The sequence below is a fragment of the Ovis canadensis genome, chromosome 3 (genome assembly GCF_042477335.2).
Source record: "Ovis canadensis isolate MfBH-ARS-UI-01 breed Bighorn chromosome 3, ARS-UI_OviCan_v2, whole genome shotgun sequence".
In the NCBI taxonomy this organism is placed as follows: Eukaryota; Metazoa; Chordata; class Mammalia; order Artiodactyla; family Bovidae; genus Ovis; species Ovis canadensis.
This window is the reverse complement of record NC_091247.1, coordinates 114,249,592-114,274,973: the sequence shown is the minus strand read 5'-3', so window position 1 is coordinate 114,274,973 and position 25,382 is coordinate 114,249,592. Positions and strand designations below refer to the sequence as shown.

Genomic DNA, 25,382 nt, shown 5'->3' with positions numbered 1-25,382 from the left:
CTTAAACATTATTAAATCAATAAAGTATACAGAAATTCCAATAAATGCAATCCAATCTACAGCAAAGACAAAGTAAAATTTAAAATTATTTTAACAAGTATTAAATGGCTGTTAAGTTTTTAACAGGCTTCCCTTGTAGCTCAGCTGGTAAAGAATCCACCTGCAAAGTAGGAGACCTGGCTTCAATCCCTGGGTTGGGAAGATCCCCTGGAGAAGGAAAAGGCTACTTACTCCAGTATTCTGGCCTGGAGAATTCCATGGACTGTATAATCCATTGGATCACACAGTCAGACACAACTGAGTGACTTTCATTTCCACTTCAAGTGTTTAACACTGAGATATAGGTGCTTATGTTAAAATTAGAAAAACTAAAGGATAGAGATATAAGGAAAAATCCTAAGACAAGTAACAACGGAAAAAAATTCATAATATATCTTATTTCTACAGATGTCTAGTCATTGGTCCAAAATCTTTGCCATTCAAAGTCTATTCTTTAAGATTTCACTTATTATTATTTATTTATTATCTATTATTATCCAGGAAACATGGTTAATTCCCCAAATCATCCTTAAATAATGTTTATAAAATACATATGTCATCTCACTGCCTATACCCATTTGTAGCAGCCTATCAAAAAGTATTAGGGGCACAGGTGGGAAATAATTTGTCACTACATAGGTCAGCTGTCTTATTAATAACAATAAAACTTGACATTTACATAATGCCATCTATACAGCCGCTTCATATCAAGACTTCAAACATTTATCTCATTAATACTTCCAATATTTCTATGCATTATTTGGCAAATATTTTACTGGTTTATAAAGCAAAATCCTAACTCATAAAATGACATGAACCTAGTGACTATATTTTCTCACAATCCATTTCTATCTGCCAAAAAGAAGAGAAAAATCTATATCTAGCATGACAGAATTTGGCCAGGAGAGTGAAATACCCAATTGGTAACTGGGTCTTATCTATTCCCACCTTTTTATATGCGATCCAGTCAAACACCCTGTCGATGTCTGTTGCCCGTAGCACTTCCTGTGATACCGGGTGGGAACTGGCCAAGCCATCAAGCAGCATCACTTCATGTAGAACATCCGTCAGAAACCTCTGTTTTTCCTGCAATACAGTAGGTGGAACAACATCACAGGTGATTCGTGGTTATGACAGAATATGGGTGACAATATGAACTGAATGTTCAGTGTGTTGCTGAATTGATGATGCTCATCAGCCTACTAGATAAGACAACTATAAAGAGAAAGCAGTAAATAAAATGCCTCTTAAGTCACTCTAAAATAAAAGTGGCTGATTTGAGCACAACATGAAACAAAACCAATGAGCTACAAGAGGCCCTAAATAGATGCAAACAATGAGCTCTGTTTTAACAGTGGTTAAAGCAAATTTGGAGAGTGGGCACATAAATGAAACTGACTCAGCTTGCTTACGGGCTTCCCTGGTGGCTCAGATGGTAAAGAACTGGACCACAGTGAGGGAGACCTGGATTCAACCCCTGGGTTGGGAAGATCCCCTGGAGGAGGGCAAGGCAACCCACTCCAGCATTCTTGCCTGGAGAATCCCCGTGGACAGAGGAGCCTGGTGGACTACAGTCTATGGGGTCCCAAAGAGTTGGACACGACTGAGTGACTAAGCAGACACAGCATGTTTATATGTTCTGCAGGGTCAAATCTAAAATACCAGTCCCAAATAACAGTTCTAAAGTTAATTCAATACAAGAATAATGACTAAATCTCAGAATCCCAATACTATGTGTTATTTCTAGTCCATTCAACAACCATTCTCTTTCTCCTCCTACCTCCACTCTCTCTGTCTCACGTATTCTCTCTCTAACACACACATGCATACACTTACTTTCTAAGAGAACTTCAGGAGACCACAAATAATGAGGCACTATCGACAACAAACTGTAACATCTCTGGATGTGATGCGTGAATTCAGAAAGCAGAGAGCCATAGGTATCAAAAATTCATTACCCCCCAATGTTCACCGCAGCACTGTTTATAACAGCCAGGACATGGAAGCAACCTAGATGTCCATCAGCAGACGAATGGATAAGAAAGCTGTGGTACATATACACAATGGAGTATTACTCAGCCGTTAAAAAGAATACATTTGAATCAGTTCTGATGAGGTGGATGAAACTGGAGCCGATCATACAGAGTGAAGTAAGCCAGAAAGAAAAACACCAATACAGTATACTAACACATATATATGGAATTTAGAAAGATGGTAACAATAACCCTGTATGCGAGACAGCAAAAGAGACACAGATGTATAGAACAGTCTTTTGGACTCTGTGGGAGAGGAAGAGGGTGGGATGATTTGGGAGAATGGCATTGAAGTATGTATAATATCATGTAAGAAATGAATCGCCAGTCTAGGTTTGATGCAGGAGACAGGATGCTTGGGGCTGGTGCACTGGGATGACCCAGAAAGATGGTATGGGGAGGGAGGAGGGAAGAGGGTTCAGGATTGGGAACACGTGTACACCCATGGCGGATTCATGTTGATGTATGGCAAAACCAATACAGTATTGTAAAGTAAAGTAAAGTAAAGTAAAAAATTTTAAAAAAGAAAGTAAAAAAAAAAATTCATTACCATAAAACTTGTGAAACTAGACAAAACTGTGTCTTGTTGAGACATCAGTATTTGCTTTAATAAAAGCTGACTTGCTATGTTAGAAATAAACTGTAAAAAAAAAAAGAAAAAGAAGTGCTTCTCTGTTGTTTTTGCTTTAAGAAGTCTGCTTTAAAGAAACAGCATGTAAGAATTAAAGATTTTAAAATTTAAAAAATAAAAAACTAAAAAAAAAAAAAAAAGTCAACAGATTATATACTAAAAAAAAAAAAAGAAAAGAAACAGCTTGGCTTCTGTTAACAAAAATGCTGGCAGTTATCAGTCCTCCTAGCCTACCGCCTTCATTGAGGAGGAGGAGAGAAAAAAGAAGTTGCAAGAGATAACGAGAGCTAAATAGCCCCTGGATAGTTGGGACCTGAGGAGTATCATTACAGAGATTAAAGACTACAGTGCTTTAATTGCTCTAGCTAATTCTGAACTCATTCCTGGAGCCTCCAAATTTTGGGCCAGCAGATAAATTGCTTTATTTCTGAGTGAGCTGTAATTTCAAGCTGAGACTACACCAATTCTGGATTTTAAAAATTGGAAATGGAGAATAAATATACTAAGAAAAGAATCGTTAACTAAGCATATGTGTTAATAACCATATTAATTTAAATCTGGCTTTAAAAACAATAATCATCACTTGCTCAATAATTTAGCACGTTTAATCAATTTAACTAGTCATCCAAGTATCACTGTAAGGTTTATTTTCTAATAGCTTATTTTTATAGCCTGTGGACTTTACATTTAATTTCTTTGGTCCTTATTTTTCACCTAAGAATTTCACATCAGTGCTCCATCAAAAAGGGCTGTGTTACAGTGACTGAACCAAAAGTCACTCTGACTCCCAGAAGAATATTTCAGACCCTAAGAGACTACAATAAAAAATACAAACTGACAATGAATTAAGTGACAAGTATTACACAAAAAAATACTGTATCTCTTCTAATTGAGTTCCTAATTCAAGATGAACTGAGGAAAGTGAAATTGGACCTTGTGATTTAAAAATTTGAATTAAAAAACTGGCATTTATATTGCCCATTTTAAGTCCACAAAAAGCAAAAACAAGATCTCAGACAAATGGCCTAGATTTAGAGGGTAAAAGAAATTCATATATTTCCAAAACAAGAATTTTAAGCAGATAGGCAATCTGGTTGCTCATTTAATTTTAAAATGCACATTAAAGCTATTTGATACTGGTATTAATGAGAAATTATGGAATATATAATGATACTTCAACTTGACAACTGAGCATTTTTATTTATAAAAACTACCAACTGAAGATGTGATGTCCATTCTGAAGATCAAATAATACACAACTCTTCAAATAATAATTATTGCTCCATTACATCACTCAAACATCTGATCAAAAATCACAGTACAAAATGAAAACCTTAACAGAATGATTTATTTTAACCTTAATTTTTAACATTTAGAAACAATAAATACATATTAGTCAATATCTAAATTTAGCAAACATAACTTGGTTTGCTGGAAATGACATTTTGTTAAATGGTATAAAGTAAATGACCATGTAATTATAAAAATTAAATCTAAGATAATGGAGATCCAACCAGTCCATCCTAAAGGAAGCCAGTCTTGAATATTCATTGGAAAGACTGATACTGAATACTTTGCTCCAATACCCCAAGACTGATGCTCCAATACTTTGGCCACCTGACCCTGTTGCTGAGAAAGATTGAAGGTGAGAGAAGGGGACGACAGAGGATGAGATGGTTGGATGGCATCACCGACTCAATGGACGTGAGTCTGAGTAAACTCTGGGAGTTGGTGATGGACAGGGAGGCCTGGCGTGCTGCAGTCCATGGGTTGCAAAGAGTTGGACACGACTGAACGGACTGAACTGCACTGAACTGAATTGAAACTATATTATATATTTATATAGTAATGATGATATATTACTTCATGCTTCTGGAGAAAAATCAAAACAAATCTTTGGTCAGTAGAACTGCAAAAGGGAGGGTTTAAATTGAGCAGTGTTGCATCGTTAGCAAAAAATTCATCTCTAAATTTTTGGAGAGAATGATACTGTCTGATTGAGAAAGGGGGCATTGAAAGAGATTAAGATTTTAATCTGGAATCAAGATTGCTGGGAGAACTATCCATAATCTCAGATATGCAGACGACACCACCCTTATAGCAGAGAGCGAAGAAGAACTCAAGAGTCTCTTGATGAAAATGAAAGAGGGGTGAAAAAGTTGGCTTAAAACTCAACATTCAAAAACCTAATATCATGGCATCTGGTCCCGTCACTTCACGGCAAATAGATGGGCAAACAAAGGAAACAGTGACAGACTTTATTTTGAGGTGCTCCAAAATCAACGCAGATGTGACTGCAGCCATGAAATTAAAAGACGTTTACTCCTTGGAAAGAAAGTTATGGCCAACCTAGATGGCATATTAAAAAGCAGAGACATTAATTTGCCAACAAAGATCTGTCTAGTCAAAGCTATGGTTTTTCCAGTGGTCATGTATGGATGTGAGAGCTGGACTATAAATAAAGCTGAGCATCAAAGAATTGATATTTTTGAAACTGTGGTGTTGGAGAAGACTCTTGAGAGTCCCTTGGACTGCAGGGAGACCAAATCAGTCAATCCTAAAAGAAATCAGTCCTGAATATTCACTGGAAGGGCTGATGCTGAAGCTGAAACTCCAATATTTTGGCCACCTGATGCAAAGAACTGACTCATTGGACAAGACCCTGATGCTGGGAAAAATTGAAGGCAGGAGGAAAAGGGGATGACAGAGGATGAGATGGTTGGACGGCATTACTGACTCCATGAGCATGAGTTTGTGTGAGCTCTGAGAGTTGGTGATGGACAGGGAAGCCTGGTGTGCTGCAGTTCACGGGGTCTCAAAGAGTTGGACACAACTGAGCAGTGAACTGAACTGAAAAGAGATTAAAAGAGAGAAGGAAAAAAGGAAAAAGAAAATCCTGGCAAAAGACATTCACAAAGCTCAGAAGAGAGAATAACTTGAGGGGGGGGAAAGGAAAAATTTCTAAAAGGAAAAAGGAAAATTGCAAATGCAATTTAACAAAACTACAAAGAGTTTCCAAGAGAGAAGGTGTTAATTTTTTTTATAAAAGATCCACGTCACTATAAAATAAGAAATATTTTTACTTTGTCAGTCCCTGGCAAGGGCCCTCCCTCCTTCACCCTCTTATCAACGACAAAAGCAGCTACAGCAAAAATTTCTAATAGCAATCAATTGCTTACTGTTGATGTGAGACTGTGAAAGTTTAAAAATAAAGCAAAAGAAATCCTTGGTTTTATGTGAAATAAAAGAACAAACAAAAGTTAGCCACAGTGAATGAAATAATAGTTTTCTCTCATAGACTAGAAATGCTAAAAAATTTTGAGACAAAAACACAGTAAAGTATAATTATTGATGGAAAGCTTAATGGAAAATGTAGAAGTGAGTATGATCCTTGAAGTAATTTAAAGTTGTGTGCATGTGTGTGTGTTTGTGTGCAGGGAAAAATGTACTCAAGGTGTATGCTGCTGCTGCTGCTGCTGAGTCGCTTCAGTCATGTCCGACTCTGTGCGACCCCACAGATGGCAGCCTACTAGGCTCCCCCATCCCTGGGATTCTCCAGGCAAGAACACTGGAGTGGGTTGCCATTTCCTTCTCCAAAGCATGAGGTGAAAAGTGAAAGTGAAGTCACTCAGTCGTGCCCGACTCTTAGAGACCCCATGGACTGCAGCCTACCAGGCTCCTCCATCCATGGGATTTTCCAGGCAAGAGTGCTGGAGTGGGGTGCCATTGCCTTCTCTGCGAGGTGTATAGTCAATAGTTGTTATTTTACTCGATATTTTAAAGACACTGTGATAGCCCATTCTACAACTTTTAAAATGCAGAACAATAAGCAAAATGGAGAACTTGAAAATCTGTTAACAAGAAGTTATTGTTAGCAGTAACAATAAATCCAACCATTCTGATACAGACACTTCTTAGAGATGTTATTTTCATGCCTAAACTTAAACAGTCCCAATAATACTGAGTATGTGTATCAATTTGTGTTGAACTACTTTCAAAAATATATTGCACTTGAATTTTTGGAGAGCAGTGTAAAAGCCTTTCAGAAAAGTAAAATGTGAACGAATGCACAGAGTTGAGAATAACACGTGGAAAAGAAGGCCATTATCATTTTATTCATACATTCATTTAACAAATATGTTAAATTCCTATACAATGCCAGATACTGAACTGTGTTTTGGGAATAAATACATGACTAACACCTCATCGACAACCTTAAAGAACTCAAAACCAGAAGAGAAGGTACAAGAGAAAGATAACAGCTAACTGCATTATAATACGATGGGTGTTATAAAACATGAAGTATGAAATTATTAATTAGTTCAGAAAAGTCTTCACAGAGGAGGTGACATTAAAGTGGGCTGTTGAAGGATGAAAGTCTACTCAGATGAATGGGGAAAGCAACCTAAAAGGGCAAATCCAGGCAGAGGAAACATGGAGAAAAAAAAAAGCGAGTCCATTTGAATCCTAAGATATCAGGTTGAAGGTTTGGTCTCAATAAATAGGCAGTAGCAGGCATAGTGACATAATAAAAGCAGTGTCTCAGGAAAATTAATTTATCTGAGCTATACAGAGTGCCTGACATATGTAGAAATGAGAGGCAGGAATTGGTTATTGTACTGGGGGATATGTGATGATGTATTAGAGCGGGCGTTACTGAAGGACTTTTGAATCTGAGAGAGACTTTGAATGAATGACCAAGTGACACTGATGCCTTTGTCCCTAGGGGGTAAAGAGGAAGTCCCAATGAATAACTATACAGAATGATTTGATGGCTTTTTAAAAGATTTTAGATTGACAGAATAAAGGTAGGGGGCATGTGACTGACAGAAATGAAGGAGTGGATAAAGTGTGCTTTGGAGGGTGAGCTGAAAAGATCAGTTTTAGACATGCTGCAAGGACTGAGACAGTGACCTTTTAGAAAGCAATGTGCCACAGGCAATGCAATGTAAAAGCCAGGTCTAAGATACAGGGCAAGGCCCAAACAACTTTTGGCAATAAATAGCAATCTACATAAAAAAATGTAAATAAGTCTCAGAAAGAACCAACTCTTTTTAAAAATTTTTCTTACAATACTAACATTTCATATACCAATATTTAGTAGTATATGTGGAACAAGTTATTAAAAATTCTTATCATCAGATACACTTGAGAAAATTAATTCCTTGATATAAGACTCTTGAGAGTCCCTTGGACTTCAAGGAGATCCAACCAGTCCATTCTAAAGGAGATCAGTCCTGGGTGTTCTTTGGAAGGAATGATGCTAAAGCTGAAACTCCAGTACTTTGGCCACCTCATGGGAAGAGTTGACTTGTTGGAAAAGACTCTGATGCTGGGAGGGATTGGGGGCAGGAGGAGAAGGGGATGACAGAGGATGAGACGGCTGGATGACATCACCAACTTGATGGATGTGAATTTGAGTGAACTCCGGGAGTTGGTGATGGACAGGGAGGCCTGGCGTGCTATGATTCATGGTGTCGCAAGGAGTCAGACACGACTGAGCGACTGAACTGAACTGAACTCATCCCCAAATCAAGGCTTCTGCCTGAACATGTCAAGATCTGAATATGCCAGATCTAGTCATAGCCATGGTGACGGTGGGAAGTTCCTCTGAAGAAAGGCTGACTAATTTTAGTGAAGAGCAATGCCAGACAGACATTTTTCCTCATCATCAGAAAGGAAAGAAGAAAAAAATCAAATAATCTGAATTGAAATCAAAGAAAGTCAGCTATATCAAAATAGACAAAGACATGAGAGCCAATTCAAGACATGATGAAGTGCTTACAGGAAAAAAAGAGTGGGAAAAAATTCTCTAGGCAGACATGGGTTATATCAGAGCTGTCACAAGGACTCAATTTTATTTTTTTAATTTAATCTTTATTAAAATGATTTTAATGCTTATTTTTTAAATGATTTGAAATGTTGTGTTAGTTTCTGCTGTACAGCAAAGTGAATTAGTTCTGTATAATCTCTTTTAGATTATTTTCCTATACGTGTCATTACAGATTATCAAGTAGTGTTCCTTGCACTATATGGTAGGTGCTTCCTAGTTATTTATTTTAAATGTAGTAGTATGTATGTGTCCCCCATTGTATCCCCCTTCCCTCCTGGTAGCCAAAACTTTGTTTTCTCCCTATGACTCTGTTCTGTGAATAAGCTTATTTGTGCCATTTTTTAGATTTCACATATCTAGGAGGATAGATCTGAAATAAATGGCTCTTTCATTATTCCTGGGAGAAAAGATGGGAACACTGCTAGAAAGTTGATGACAGAGTCCTAGACTGGAAAAAAAAAAAATCTGCCATTCACTTAACTGTCTGGCCACAAGCAAGTTACTCAGTCTTTTCACAACTCAGCACACTCATTTGTAAACATGTGTGGTTGTGAAGATTGAATAAGATTTGTTCTACAAATACATGTTGAGCACCTGCCATATCCCATGTGGTATACCCAGTTCTGAGCATAAAAAGAAAGATACAAATTCAACTTCAGAGATTCTATACTAGTAGAATAAGACACAAAGATGAAACAAATATTAACAACACCTGCTGTATATACAAATGGAAATAGGTTCAGAATATGACATGACCTCACAGAGAAGGTGTCACTGGTCTGCCTGGAAGAAGGAAGGAAAGCTTCTGAACTGATAGTTTGAGTTGAATCTTTAAGGATGATTGGAGTTTTCCAGAATATAGTAGAAAAGGGTATTTTGAACAGAAAAAAAAATCTGGTATATGGGGAAAGTCATGGAGATTTGAAACAGCCTGGCCTGTTTGGGGGGCTCCAGAGCTCTCAGTGGCAGAAGGCAGGGAGTATAATGGGCAAACAAACAGCAATTAGTACAGAGAGACACACAAGAACAAAATCAAGATCCTCAATGCCAAGTTAGGAAACTAGAATTAAGACGTGACATCATCAAACCTACATTTAGAGAGATGACTATGAATACTGGAAGGTGGACTGGAGGGAGAAGCAACTCAAAACAAAATAGGGCCATACTGCAGAATCACACACAAACAGCACGAGGCAGGGGCTTTATCTCTGTGATCACAAAGTAGCTACAACTTAATTCCATTTTGTGATGACCGGTGGTGAAAAACATGGTATTTACTTTCAAATTCCAGGATGTGTGAATCAAATATAGGTTTAGACATAAATATAGACCTAGGCATAGATATTTAGATATGTATGTAGATACACATATAGATAACCAAATAGATACAAGTATTTCCTTTTTCAGTGTTTTCATTTGTTTATTTAAAGCAATGTTTTATTCCAGGTTTAATGTTGACAATAATCTCTTGAACATAGATAAAGGCACTTCTCCAATCCATAGTGTCAAATGAACAAGAATATCTGACAAAAATCACTTGAACAATACAATATAATTCCATTCGTGTTCACTGAGGGCTTTGTATATGCAACCTTCATGTGTCAGAAGCTGGGGAAACAAATGCATTTGGGGCACAATTCCGAGCTCCAAGAAACTCCCTTTATGATGGGGAAAATAGATACATGTACAACACATTAGTGCTATTTGATGGGTAAAGTATTAGCAGCCAAGCAAAGTACTATATGGATCAAAATAAACTGTGGAAAATTCTGAAAGAGATGGGAATACCAGACCACCTGACCTGCCTCTTGAGAAACCTATATGCAGGTCAGGAAGCAACAGTGAGAACTGGACATGGAACAACAGACTGGTTCCAAATAGGAAAAGGAGTACATCAAGGCTGAATATTGTCACCCTGCTTATTTAACTTATATGCAGAGTACATCATGAGAAATGCTGGGCTGGAAGAAGCACAAGCTGGAATCAAGATTGGCAGGAGAAATATCAATCACCTCAGATATGCAGATGACACCACCCTTATGGCAAAAAGTGAAGAAGAACTGAAAAGCCTCTTGATGAAAGTGAAAGAGGAGAGTGAAAAAGTTGGCTTAAAGCTCAACATTCAGAAAACGAAGATCATGGCATCTGGTCCCATCACTTCATGGGAAACAGATGGGGAAACAGTGGCAACAGTGTCAGACTTTATTTTTGGGGGCTCCAAAATCACTGCAGATGGTGACTGCAGCCATGAAATTAAAAGACACTTACTCCTTGGAAGGAAAGTTATGACCAACCTAGACAGCATATTAAAAAGCAGAGATATCACTTTGCCAGCAAAGGTCCATCTAGTCAAGGCTACAGTTTTTCCAGTGGTCATGTATGGATGCGAGAGTTGGACTATAAAGCAAGCTGAGAACTGAAGAATTGATGCCTTTGAACTGGGGTGTTGGAGAAGACTCTTGCAAGTCCCTTGGACTGCAAGGAGATCCAACCAGTCCATTCTAAAGATCAGTCCTGGGTGTTCATTAGAAGGACTGATGTTGAAGCTGAAACGCCAATACTTTGGCCACCTCATGCAAAAGTTGACTCAAGGTCTGAAAAGACCTTGATGCTGGGAAAGATTTAGGACAGGAGGAGAAGGGAATGACAGAGGATGAGATGTTGGGTGGCATCACCGACTCGATGGACATGGGTTTGGGTGGACTCCGGGAGTTGGTGATGGACAGGGAGGCCTGGCATGCTGTGGTTCATGGGGTCACAAAGAGTCGGACACGACTGAGCGACTGAACTGAACGGGAAGTACTATGGGAGCAGAGAATAGAGTGAAAGCTTGGGTGTAAGTGCTTTCAGTGTCTATGACCATGTTGGCTCTGTTGCCGGTAATCCGTCATAAACAGAAGAAAGAAGCTACGTCATTCACATTCTGTGTCTTTGGAAATCTGTACTGCCATGTGGCATAGTGGTTAAGAATCTGCCTGGCAATGAAGGAGCCACAGGAGACACGGGTTGACCTGTAGGTCAGGAAGATCCCCTGGAGTCGGAAATGGCAACCCACTCCAGTATTTTTGATGGGGAAGTTCCATGGACAGAGGATCCTGGTAGGCTACCATACATAGAGTTGTAGAGTTGGACACGACTGAGCATGCATGCATATATTCATATCTTGTGTCTTTGGAAATCTATACTACCATAAGATAAACACATTCAAGACTTCATAGGTTGAACAAAATGCCACATGAACCATTACTAATCTGAACCTCCTGCTTACACAAGACTCGGAAAAGGGACAGAGACATACCTAGTAGTGCGTATTTTTCTCTTCACTCTTGTTCTTCATGACTTACTCAACTCAGGACAAATTAAAGGATAGGAACGTAATCAAAAATTCAAGTAAGAAAAACAAGCATATTGGAGGAAGATATTCATCAGGTTTTATTTATGTGATATTGTATCTCTGTGACTTTGCAATTAACATCTTTTATAGACACATAACACAATCTCATATTTGTAAACATTAGAAATTATTTGGATCCCAAGTGTCTTAAATATTAAGAGAATTTTATCCTAATTTTATATTTCAATATACTTTTATAAAGTTCTAAAATGTCCAAAATTATTTTAAGATTTACTCAGTTTAAAGTTAGCTATATACACGTGAAATACTATTCATTATTTAGCTCATTAAAATGAACATTTTGTAGATATCTAAATTATACAATAAATGAAATAAAACTAAAGATGTAGTGAAAGTAAGTGTTGCTTCTATATAATATTTTTTAAAAATCAACATTTCAAAATCTCATGTTTAAATACACATACCTAAGATGTTGATAATCATTTTTATGTGCGGGTTGTTAAAGCAGTCCACTTAAAGTCAAACTTATGTAAAACACACACATAAAATAGGCATTAAATAATAATTTTAGAAATAATTACCATTATAAGCATTAATGCTTATAATAAAACAAGCACTGCACTGAAAATTTTACTTCTGCATTTGTTCACATAACTTTTTACAGAAAGTGATACACAAACACAGTTATCTGAGCAGATCTCTGTAGTTGTTCAGTCGCTAATTCATGTCTGATTCCTTGCAACCCCATGGACTGGAGCACCCCAGGCTTCCCTGTCTTTCACTGTCTCCTGGAGTACGCTCAATCTCATGTCCATTGAGTCAGTGATCCCATCCAAACATCTCATCCTCTGTCACCCCCTTCTCTTCCTGCCCTCAATCTTTCCCAGCATTAGGGTCTTTTCTAGGGAGTTGGCTCTTCACATCAGGTGGCCAAAGCATACAATAGTATTATGTAATTTCATATAAGCCTTACAGTAAGTAACCAAAATTGTCGTAATGTTCTTATTTCTTCTAACCATTAACCACACTTCATCCACTGCCAAGTGACAAACACTTTAAGATACCTTAGTCAATGCAGCAACTAAAAGAGCAATTATATCTGTACAAGACTATTTTGGATCACTTTCTAAGGCTCTCATAACCCCAAATAACCCACTGCACATGTTTTTATGAACTGATATACTCCCAAGCATGATTAACACAAAGAAAGTGCCTTAAACTGTGAGTCTCTTCCATGCCTACACCCTTCAGTTGACTTATGTTTCGTTTGTAACATCCAGGCTGATAGTGTCATGTCCCATATTATCCAAGGTGTGACACAGTTAAGAGGAAATGCTAAGATGAAACACAAAATGGGCTGCATTGTATTCAACCAAATTCTAAACCTTCTGCATACTTACTCAAGAACCTTCAAGATAGAGCAATACTGACATGTCAGAAGTCACTATCGATTAGTCATTTGTACATTTATTAATTATGATAACCTTGTGTGTTACAGAATAACCTTGAATGTGCTTCAAATAATGTCAATCACAGTAATAATTATGAACAGTTTGCCTAATTACATCGCTCATTCTGATTCTTCAGTTCAGTCGCTCAGTTGTGTCCGACTCTTTGCGACCCCATGAATCGCAGCACGCCAGGCCTCCCTGTCCATCACCATCTCTCGGAGCTCACTCAGATTCACGTCCATCGAGTCGGTGATGCCATCCAGCCATCTCATCCTCGGTCGTCCCCTTCTCCTCCTGCCCCCAATCCCTCCCAGCATCAGTCTTTTCCAATGAGTCAACTAGCAGCCCCCCAAAATCACTGTGAACAATCGCCATATGCCTTGGGCTTTTACATAACCCTCTTAGAATGTTCATACCATTTTAGCTTCCCTTTATTTTTTAGGATTTCTTGACATTTTTTCCTTCTGTTTTCCTTCAGACACTTACCAAATATAGCTTTACATGTGTTTTAATCTCACTATCCTTTTTATTAATAATTGAATGAATGAGTTCCTATATGATATAAACAATCTTACAATCTTTCATAATTTTTAATGTCTTTCATTTCAAAAATGTTTGTTAACTTTTGACCCGATTTTTATTATTGATTACCTCATTGATGCTATACTTTGGGTTAAATGTTGAGAAATAATGGTGAAATAAACTTCCTTAACTGATGAAATGTACTGTTCAGTGGGAGGGATTTAATTCTTGTCCTTTGTTAGCTCACATGAGTTCATACTTATTCTTCTACATGTCACTCCAGGACCTTCTGCATAAAGAGGTAATGGCTTTTTCATATGCTCAATAACCCTCTGTCTACCCTGGCAATAAGAATCTTCCTCTATCTCTGTGCTTAATTGTTTCGAAAAGCTGATAAGACATTACAATAAAATCAGATTTGCCAACCCTTTTTGGTATATCATGCATTTGCTCTGCACATCAATCACAAGAAGTTGCTAATATTTTCAGGTACATTAAAAATAAGCTAGGGAATTCCCTGGTGGTCCAGTGGCTAAGACTGAGCTCCCAGTGCAGGGGGCCCAGGTTCAATCCCTGATCAGGGAGCTAGATCCCACATGCTACAACTAAGACCCAGAGCAGCCAAATAAATAAATAAAAATTTTAAAAATAAATAAATAAATAAATAAGCTAGGAAGACCCCGTAATACTTGACTAATAAAACATAACCCAGAGTATTTTGAAATACATACTGAGATTCAATTTCTATTTGCATCCTAATGGAAAGTTTTTGAAATCAGTGAGGTCTGGAATCAGAAAACTTGGGAAATAAATAATATTTAGATGAAAATACCCCACCATACCATCACCACCACTACAAAGAGAAGAACAGAAATCTTTAAAAAAATTTTTTTAAGTACTCATCTTCTGAGCAAAGCTGTGAAGCTTTGGGAAAGAACAGAACTTAACTGAGCAGAAAGATACTCAAAATCTAAATAAAAATAAATAGCTATTGTTACTAGGTAAATCCGAGTAAATGTTAGAGAATATTTGATCCATGTAATATGAAAATGATAATAGGTAGCTAGATGTTCTTCCTGCTCCATCATTTGGCTAATCCTCTGAGACTTACTGCACTAAATCTTATTCTCCAAACATATCCCTGAATATGAAGAGTCTGACCGAGTTTATGGATCTGCGTTTCTGAGCTATCCCATAAACTAAACAGCTTCTGACAGAAGCATGGCTGTCAGTTCAGTCGCTCAGTCGTGTCCAACTCTGTGACCCCATGGGCTGCAGCATGCCAGGCCTCCCTGTCCATCACCAACTCCTGGAGCTTACTCCAATTCATGGCCATGAGTCAGTGATGCCATCAAACCGTCTCATCCTCGGTCGTCCCCTTCTCCTCCTGCTTTCAATCTTTCCCAGAATCGGGGTCTTTTCCAATGAGTCAGTTCTTTGCATCAGGTGGCCAAAGTATTGGAGTTTTAGCTTCAGCATCAGTCCTTCCAGTAAATATTCAGGACTGATTTCCTTTAGGATGGACTGGTTGGATCTCCTTGCAATCCAAGGACTCTCAGGAGTCTTCTCCAACACCACAATTTCAAAAGTATCGATTCTTGGGAGCTCAGCTTTCTTCACAGTCCAACTCACATCCATACATGACCACTGGAAAAACCACAGCTTTGACTAAATGGACCTTTGTTGGCAAAGTAATGTCTCTGCTTTTTAATATGCTGTCTAGGTTGGTCATAACTTTTCTTCCATGGTTGTCAACTAACAGGTAAAAAATATAAAATCCTAAATCTAATCACACCTTCTAACTGAAACTACCACACAAAAGATAAAATGCAGTGTATAAGAAGCTGATATATAGCAGGTCTCTGCTAACAGCAAAATGAAGGTCTCATTTTAGGCACTTGATAATTCTCTGAATTAATTCATTAAACAGAATGAATGAAATGTATAACAATGCAATGGGCAAACCTGGGGCAGCAATCCATCAAACTAGTATATGTAAAATTAACATTGATAGCACCCAGGAAAGGCATCACTGAACTATATATGAAATCTGGAGAAGACAAAATAACATGGTTAACAGAATAAATTGGACACAGGTGGATTTAAAGTAGGTTCTTCGAGAAAAGTAAGCATCCCCTTATATCTTAATTAAAGATCAATATGACAAAGATAACATTCCAATAATCATAAAGAATTTTATTTCATTAGTACCAGGGAAAGGTAAAAAGCTAAATATATAAATAGCTTCAAAAAAAGCTTACTTTATGAACGGTAGACCCACAGAGGTTATTTAACTCAGTGTCAAAACAGGTTCTACCCCAAAACATCTTTTTGAATTCATAGTTGAAGAGAGCTGCTTGAGTGGTGGCCTGCATAGATGTCTAACCATTACCACACTCTCAGACTCTTAAGAAAAATGACAGCAAAGATGTGTACTTTCAAAATACATAGCAGAAGGTCTTACTCTGTTTCACAGGGAATTAATGTATCTAAAGTGCTTAATGGTACACAGTAAATATTACATGTCTTTATTTTTGCAAGTGTTACTGGAGTAATTGAAGCAAAATCTCACGAGCCTCAAATTATTGCTTTTTGCTTCTCTGGACAGGAAGGTCTCTTCCATTTTTGGCTCTTCGAAAATATTACTTGAACTCACTACTTTCATTTATCACATTCTTGTCTAGTAACATTTGAACAGTGTTAAAGTAACCTTGATGAAAAGAAGGAAAAAAAAAAGTCCCATAAAGTGTTATGGACTGAAACAGTCACTCCTGGTTTAGAAATAAGTTGTGTTCTCATGTCTTTTAACACATATAGCGACCTGGTTAAGGATGATTAATAATTGGAAAATTAATGAATTAGTCTTTGGTTGTCCTCTTGGTCCCCAGTTTTTGGTTTTTTTTTTTTTTGCTTATGTTCATGTTACAGATTTTGCAAAGCAAATTCTTTGTAATATATCTATAATACACTGACTAAAATAAAGTGTTGAGCAATTCATGCATCATAAGAAGATAAACTTTTTTTTTAAACCAGGTGTAGTAAAAGGACAGATTAAACTGGTATAATCTGCTATTGTAAGTCATAAATACTTATGAACAATGATGTCTAACAGAACACTTAATTGTCTTGGTATATTTTTGGCATCATCCATTTTCTGTTTATCAAGTGATGTCGGAACATTTTGCTCACAAACTGCTCTCACCTGGTAATGAATGGGTTAACTTTTCCTGCTTTGTCCCTAGATATGAAAAAGGACAGCCTTGCTTTATTGTTAGGCTTCAGGTTCAGCAAAAGTTTTCTTCTTAGGAAGTGTCTAATCCTGTCAATGTATTGATTGCTTTTGCAATTCCTAAGGAAAGGTAGAAAGAGCCTGACACAATGCAAACTGCACATGGTCTCTGGAAGAAATATTTTATTCCAAAGGGAATGCTCATTTATCTTTTATCACTAAGTTTAAAATATACAAAACCTGAAACACTTAGTGTCTTTCTGAACATAAATGGCTTTTTAAAAAATCATTCTTTAAGAACATACATGAAATTTCAATTTGCAGCTTTGTTTTAAATTTTAAAAATTCATATAGTTAAAAAAGTGAGGTAATGTGACTAAGAAAACCCTCTCAGATACATACCTGTATAGAAGTATATATGAATACTAATGAGTTATGCTTACTTTTTCTTCCCTTTCTAAAAGTATTTAATAAAAGTTGGCCTTTCATTTGAAGCAGTAAATAAAGCAGATTTACATTTTCTGAAACAACACACTTTGATAATAAGCTTTTCAAAAGTTTCCATTTCTCAAACTGTGAAGCCAACATCTTGATTGTTATATAAAATCTATAAGTATAAACAAATATATGAATGTATTATCAATACTTCAGTTGTCATCTCAAAACTGTATTTTTACCATAAAGTTTCTAAGTCAGTTAATGTACATCAACAGTTAACTAAAGACTGGCCTTATTCACTCTTCCTTCTAACTGATATTCTTAACAGGGCTACCAGCACATCAGTAAGGTCATTGGTAAAAAGCACAGAATTAGTCCTAACGAGAAAATGTTAACCCAATTAGTTATGTATTAGCTTTAGTGGGAATTATTTTAACGTTAGTACAACAGGTGCATTTCTTTTTTTCACTGTCCTTCTTTGCTAGAAATTTTTAATATCTCTTTGTGCATGCATCTCGGTTATGTCCAACTCTTTGCAACCTCGTAGACTGTAGCCCACCAGGCTCCTCTATCCATGGGACTTTGCAGGCAAGAATACCAGAGTGGGGTGTCATTTCCTCCTCCAGGGTATGTTCCCAACTCAGGGATTGAACATCTCCTGTGTCTCCTGCACTGGCAGGCAAATTCTTTACCACTGAGCCACTTGGGAAGGCCTAATATCTCTTCAGTCATCATTAATCAGAAGCCAAGTCTCTGACCTGCTTCTTAACACTGACATCCTGCTGCTAAGTCGCTTCAGTCGTGTCCAACTCTGTGCGATCCCATAGACGACAGCCCATCGGGCTCCCCCGTCCCTGGGATTGTCCAGGCAAGAACACTGGAGTGGGTTGCCATTTCCTTCTCCAATGCATGAAAGTGAAAAGTCACAGTGAAGTTGCTCAGTCGTGTCCGACTCTTAGTGACCCCACAGACTACAGCGTACCAGGCTCCCCCACCCATGGGCTTTTCCAGGCAAGAGTACTGGAGTGGGGTGTCATTGCCTTCTCCTAGATTAAACTAATTTGTACATTCTGAGTGTAAATCTCATTCTCAATGCATTAGGCCTTTGCATCTCAGAATCCTCTTTCATTTACTCAGAATTCAGACGAATTCTATGAGAAACTTTTCTCTAAGATTGTTCTCTTTGCTAGCTCTTATTTCCTCTGTGGACTTTTTCTATGTGTCTATTATGTAAAAGAGTCAGACACGGCTTAGTGACTCAACAATAACAGGCAAAAATTGTCCACCAAAGCTCCAAACTTCTCTGACCTCTAATGCTAAGGAGAAAGCAACCCCATTTTTCCAGAATAGAAGGCTGCTGCTCCCCAGATTCCCTCAAATAAGAAAAAAAAATTTTTCTCTTCTTTAAAAAACAAAAGTTAATGTTTTCAACGTGAAGAAAGATTACTTACAGAGGGATTCGGAGGGAAGAGTAAGGGGAAAGCACAAAGAAGTCCATTTTGAAGACTGTGACCCCCAACAGACCCAGAGGCACCCCTTCTACTTTTCTTCTAGTCTTTCAATGTAAATGTCACTGTTAAGCTACTGAGATGGATCAAAAATATCACAGACCCTTGGGACTAACCAATAGAAATCTTTAAATTTTTTACATTCAATACGTCAATCAGTTGAGAATAAAATATCGACCAGTTGAAAACAATTGCATCATCTTCTAATTTACTGACATCAGGAGTAGAATATTATATGTGGATTTTTTATCACAATAGACAAAATACAACTGCATGGGAAATCTACATATATACTCACATTTATTTGGTATTGCCGACTAAGGTCCATCTAGTCAAGGCTATGGTTTTTCCTGTGGTCATGTATGGATGTGAGAGTTGGACTGTGAAGAAGGCTGAGGCCCGAAGAATTGATGCTTTTGAACTGTGGTGTTGGAGAAGACTCTTGAGAGTCCCTTGGACTGCAAGGAGATCCAACCAGTCCATTCTGAAGGAGATCAGCCCTGGGATTTCTTTGGAAGGAATGATGCTAAAGCTGAAACTCCAGTACTTTGGCTACCTCATTCGAAGAGTTGACTCATTGGAAAAGACTCTGATGCTGGGAGGGATTGGGGGCAGGAGGAGAAGGGGACGACAGAGGATGAGATGGCTGGAAGGCATCACTGACTCGATGGACGTGAGTCTGAGTGAACTCCAGGAGTTGGTGATGGACAGGGAGGCCTGGCGTGCTGCGATTCATGGGGTCCAAAGAGTCAGACACGACTGAGCAACTGAACTGAACTGAAGGTAAGATTCTAAAACAAATATTTAATTCCCAGATGGTCCATCTCTGACACCATAGCTCTCGTGGGCAAATATATTTTAATATTGATGAATTATAAGTACCAACATGCCAACTACTGTTGAAATGTGTATTAACTAACTCTGAAAGGCACGTGAAAACATTTTTTTTTATAGACATTAAATCAAAGATGGACTTAAGACATGAAGAGCTGAACAAGTAACATATTAACAAAAATAATTTTTCTCTAATTTTCTATTTCCCCCTCTCTGAATAGCAGAGTTTTTATTATTGTTTGGAATAATTAATCAATATATCTTTATGTTTAAACTGGAAGCAAATGAACTCAATAAATTCTGTATCTATTTCAGTTCACCAATGATTTTCTCATCTTCTTTTTGAATAAAAATAAAATAATTTAAGAAGCAAAGATAATTTTATTGCAGTGCCTATTAAATTTAGAAGGCAATTTTTGTTTTACCACATACTGAGTCTAATGGCAGAATTCATTTTTACCATTTTAATCCTGACCATGTTAAAAACATTGAGAACATTTATCAAGGTTTTGGGCAATACACTTTGAGATATCCTAAGTATTTAGCATAATTAAGTTTAGCTGCACAATTCTCTATTAATACTTATCTTTCTGCCCAGGTATGTGCCCTCATAAAAATTTAAGATGAATTCCCAGTCCTTGGACTTTATCAGTGTCTAAAGTTACTGCTGTGTGAAGCTCCTCAGCATCCCAAGTTATTTAATAAGAGAATATACACATGTTTAATAATTCTCATTATAGCAAGCACATTCTTACAAGGCTACATTCAGGAAACTACAGGATAGATCTATCATATAGATACAAATTATAGTAAAAACTTGTGCAATAGGCAGGGCTGATTATAGTGAAAACCTGTGTAATATGCAGGGTTGATTGCAGTGAAAACCTGTCCAATACGCACAGGGAATATGATTTGGCCTACATCAGCACTGGGTCTGCAAAATAAGGATTTCTTCATGATATCATTTTACTATTTATCCTTTTCCTGTATTAAAACTCTTTTATCATATACCTTTTTCAAATTAAAATGATAAAGACTTGTTGAACAGTAACTATGCTGCATGGATCCTTTATTTTCTCCCTTTGGAGGAATCACAGTAAGATTTAATATGACGGTCATCAATAGCTTAATGCAACTTAATTCATCCAATAATATTGTCCTTAACAACAAACTGTGATAGAATAGTCATCAAGTTGTCGACTCACTCTATGAAATCTAACCCCACAAAATAATCTAAGTGATCTTGACACTTCTGTTTGATGAATGAAACATGATATAAAGCTTATGTACCTATAAAATAGTCCACATTGCCAATATAGTTAAGCATTGATTTGAAGAGACTGAGTCTATATACAAAGTTTACAGAATTTTTTTTGTAATCTTTACACGTTGTTTTTCAGTCACTAATCATGTTTGACTCTTTGTGATCCCAAGGACTTCAGCACCCCAGGCTTCCCTGTCCTTCACTATCTCCCTGAGCTTGCTCAAACTCACTTGGTCAGTGATGCCACCCAACCACCTCATTCTCTATCACCCCCTTCTCCTGCCTTCAATCTTTCCCAGGATCAGGGTTTTTTCCAATGAGTTGGCTCTTCACCATCAGGTGGCCAAAGTACTGCAGTTTCAGCATCAGTCCTTCCAAAGAATATTCAGGGTTGATTTCCTTTAGGATTCACTGGTTTGATCTCCCTGCTGTCCAAGGGACTCTCAAGAATCTTTTCCAACATCACAGTTTGAGAGCATCAGTTCTTCAGTCCTCAGCCTTCCTTATGATCCAACTCAATCTATAGGTAATCGTTATAAAATCTAGGGCATCAAAATAGCTTACTAAGGTTGGAAGTGTTAGGGTATTATACATAAAATCAATGCCCCTTTCTAATGGAACATTTATATTTTCCAGGTCTATGATACCTATTCACATTTGTTCACGGATTTCTAAGAACTTGCAAGTTATTTTATCCTCACAAAAATCATGTGTGCTTATTAAGTCAATACAGTCATCCCATTTCTCAAGTGATAAAGATGAGTCAAGAAGTGAAATGCCTTTTTGGAATCTGAATTACTTCTTGTCAATCTATTTCCTGACCTTATATCATACTACCTGTAAAGACCCATATCTATAAAATGGTATACTTGGTTAGTTTGTTGGGGAAAAAGATTTGATAGTAGTGTTTATTTCATGTAGTGTTCTTAATGTAAAAAAACATTATTTCTTCAGCAGAAACTGTCTATAAACACATACATATGCATATATACAGCCTAAGAGGCCACATAAGTATACCATTCTAAACCAGAACTTAGGTTTAGCTTCCTTAACAATATTGTGTAATTCTGGGCTTCTTTATTGCTATTCCATAAAACATAGACTGTCACAGTAATCTCCCTAGCAAGCTGAAGTTGTATTTCAGTGTTTGAGTGTTGTTGTCTAAAAATAACAAAACCATGGTTTTTGAGATTAGAGGCAAAAGAGGTCAGTTTGCTTACTTTAAGTCTTCTGAGACACGTCTGACTTCTGACTTTTCTAATTTCAGCTAAGTTCTAGTGCAGCCCGAGCCTTGCTCTCATAGTCAAGCTCTTGTGTATATCACAACAGTATGAGTTACTGCTGACACAGCCATCACTCTTGTTCTTCTTAGTATTTCTTTCACTCTTTTGCTGATGCCATTATGAAAAATAGTGCTGACACAGCCTTAAAGTCACTTAATATCCTTTCTTATTTATGTGGCTGACTTGTCTTAAATTTTTGTTTGCAAAGAGGATATTAATGATCGTGGAGGAGCATTTGTTTAGAGTCTCTTCTTACAGGTTTTATAAATTTAATATACTGAAGTACTCTACAAACTAAATTTTAAAAACTACTAAAAAAGCAAAAGCAGCAAGCTTGCTTCCACCATTGCCTAGTTAGTTGTGATGGAGTTTATGCTTTCATTTCTTAGTATAATCCATCATTAATCCCCATTTTTGATTATAAAATATGGATTTATATCTTACCACACCAAAACATTTGTTATAAATGCTTTCAATACATGGTTTTTATTGTATTTAGGATAAAGTATCAGAAGTGTTACTTATCCTCTGTATTCATTTTCAATATTCTTACAAAAATGCTCTCCATTTATAATTTGATTGATAAAATAATGAAGAAATATAAAAAATTATTTGAAAACAAAATTTAGTATGGGAACATTGAAACTTGGGGTAGACTGCAATGCTAAAACCATCAAAAACTGTCAGTTTTCACCATGATTATAATTCTGTTCATAGCTTTTCAATCTAAGATTTATTTTTATAATGCTGAATAGATTTTGTCATAGATAGCTCAATGAGCTAAGAAAAAAATCTTACCTATATGAGTAACATGTCATTTATAATACTAACATTTTAAACATTAAAACATAACAGAATTACCAATCAGTAATAACTCACAGCATAATGAAAATTAAATAAAAATTTTAAACAAATTTGGTTGAAAGTCAATTAGAAACCAAAATATATTTTTACAAATATTTCAATATCCTTAATATTTCAGTTTTAAAACTGCATATTTGTTTAAAAAATACCTTTAATAATAAATACTGCATGCTATTGATAATTTTTCTTCAAAGTTCTTTAAAAGCATTTTTTAAATTAATTTCAATGATAAAATAAAATAGTTCAAATAAGATTTTTAAAATTGTATTATTTATAGATATATACCTAGATATATAAGGCCAAGTAAAATTAATTCACATATTTGTACAAATGAACCATGTTGTTTTTATAAAATATAAATAAAACTGGATAATTCAAACATATCAGTATGATATTACAATTGTAACATTTCTTCTGAGATATGTAAGATCACCTTTTACACTCAGTAGGAGTATGGTAGAAAAGTTACATCATGACTTAATGGACAACTTTATATTTCACCATATCACACTTGTAATCATGACAGATAATTAGATAATCACATATATTAGTAGTTTAAATATCAAAAACGGAGTGGTGTAAAATAAATTTATATTATCACTCAAGCTATAACCCAGGTGAAATTTGAGCTTTTGAGCTTCTGGAAGTCGGCAAATGTTAGTATTTTGCAATTTTTACATAGCGCCACTTAAATTTAAAATTCAAGTTCCAGACTTCCCTGGCAGCTCAGGGGCAAAGAATCTGACTGCCAGTGCAGGAGACACAGGTTCGGTCCCTGATCTGGGAGGAGCCCACGTGCCTCGGAGCAACCAAGTGCATGCACCGCAGCCGCTGAAGCCCATGCACCCTGAGCGCGTGCTCCACACCCTCACACCACAGCTAAAGAGCAGTCCCCACCTGCGGCAGCAGCGGGGAAGCCCCGAGCAGCAACTGAGACTCAGTACAGCCAAAAATAATGATGAAGTAAATTTTAAAAACAAAGTTCAAATTCCAAAACAGCCTACATCCTGGGTTCTATTTAATAACATAGTCACTTACTCATTAATGGAAGCTTGTATAAAATGAAGGGAAGTGAAGTGAAGCCGCTCAGTCGTGTCGGACTCTTTGCGACCCCATGGACTGTAGCTTACAAGGCTGCTCTGTCCATGGGACTCTCCAGGCAAGAGTACTGGAGTGGGTTGCCATTGCCTTCTCCAGGGGATCTTCCCGACCCAGGGAACAAGCCCAGGTCTCCCGCAATGCAGGCAGACGCTTTACCATCTGAGCCACCAGGGAAGGCCATAAAATGAAAAACTTACACTGAACAACATATAGAAATCATATCCCCCGTCCACTTTTCTTCTAGGATGTTCAAGAACGTCACTGCTTCTGGTACAAGAAACTCTACTTCAGATTCAGACATACAAGTTTGGATATAATGCGCACAAGTCTTTATAAATTTAGGGATCTCATTAAATCATTTAATCCTAAAGTAAAAAAAAAATGTATCAAAGATTTTAGCTATGTTTTGAGTTCATCACACTGAATATTAAGTTCTCATTTTCCTTCCTATATATTGACATATCCTATACACATTTAAAATATAACTTATCAATTGCTATTACCTTATCAATTTATGGGATAGTTTATCTTTGTTATCAAATATTGCAATCCAAAATATTTTTATTTAGAAAACTTGTAGTATTTTGAAATCAATGGATAACCAATCAGACTGTATTTAGTTCTAATAACTAAAAGAGAATTCTTCTAGAATACTACCATTTATATTTTGGGTTACATTTCTTTTGTTGGGTAGCTAATTTTTTTCATGCATCAGTTGGCATTTTCAAACACGTCTCACCATCAGATAAGCCCAGCATGACATGGGATGATCAAGCTTTCACTGAGAGTTCCAAACAATTAAAGAGAAATGCACTTACCATGTTCCAGCCGGGATAGAGGTAGTCTGTGCCAACGAACTCAAAGTAGTGAGCAAACCCTTCCTTCAGCCACACGTCTTCCCACCACACGGGAGTCACGAGGTCACCAAACCACTGCCATCACAGATGAATGGGCATCAGATAAAATCACCTCTAGCCAGAGTTATCTCATCTAGAAT

The 25,382-nt window shown here is 36.9% G+C and overlaps 1 protein-coding gene across 1 annotated transcript in view; it reads right to left on the bottom strand.

The window, feature by feature from the left end:
• Positions 1-25,382, bottom strand: part of TRHDE (thyrotropin releasing hormone degrading enzyme) — a 461,351-nt gene that overhangs the window by 191,954 nt on the left and 244,015 nt on the right. The window contains exons 5-6 of the mRNA XM_069584013.1: positions 25,204-25,317; positions 988-1,125 (exon numbers count right to left, since the gene is read on the bottom strand). Of these exons, the coding sequence (XP_069440114.1) occupies positions 988-1,125; positions 25,204-25,317 (252 nt within the window). The remainder of the gene's footprint in view (positions 1-987; positions 1,126-25,203; positions 25,318-25,382) is intronic.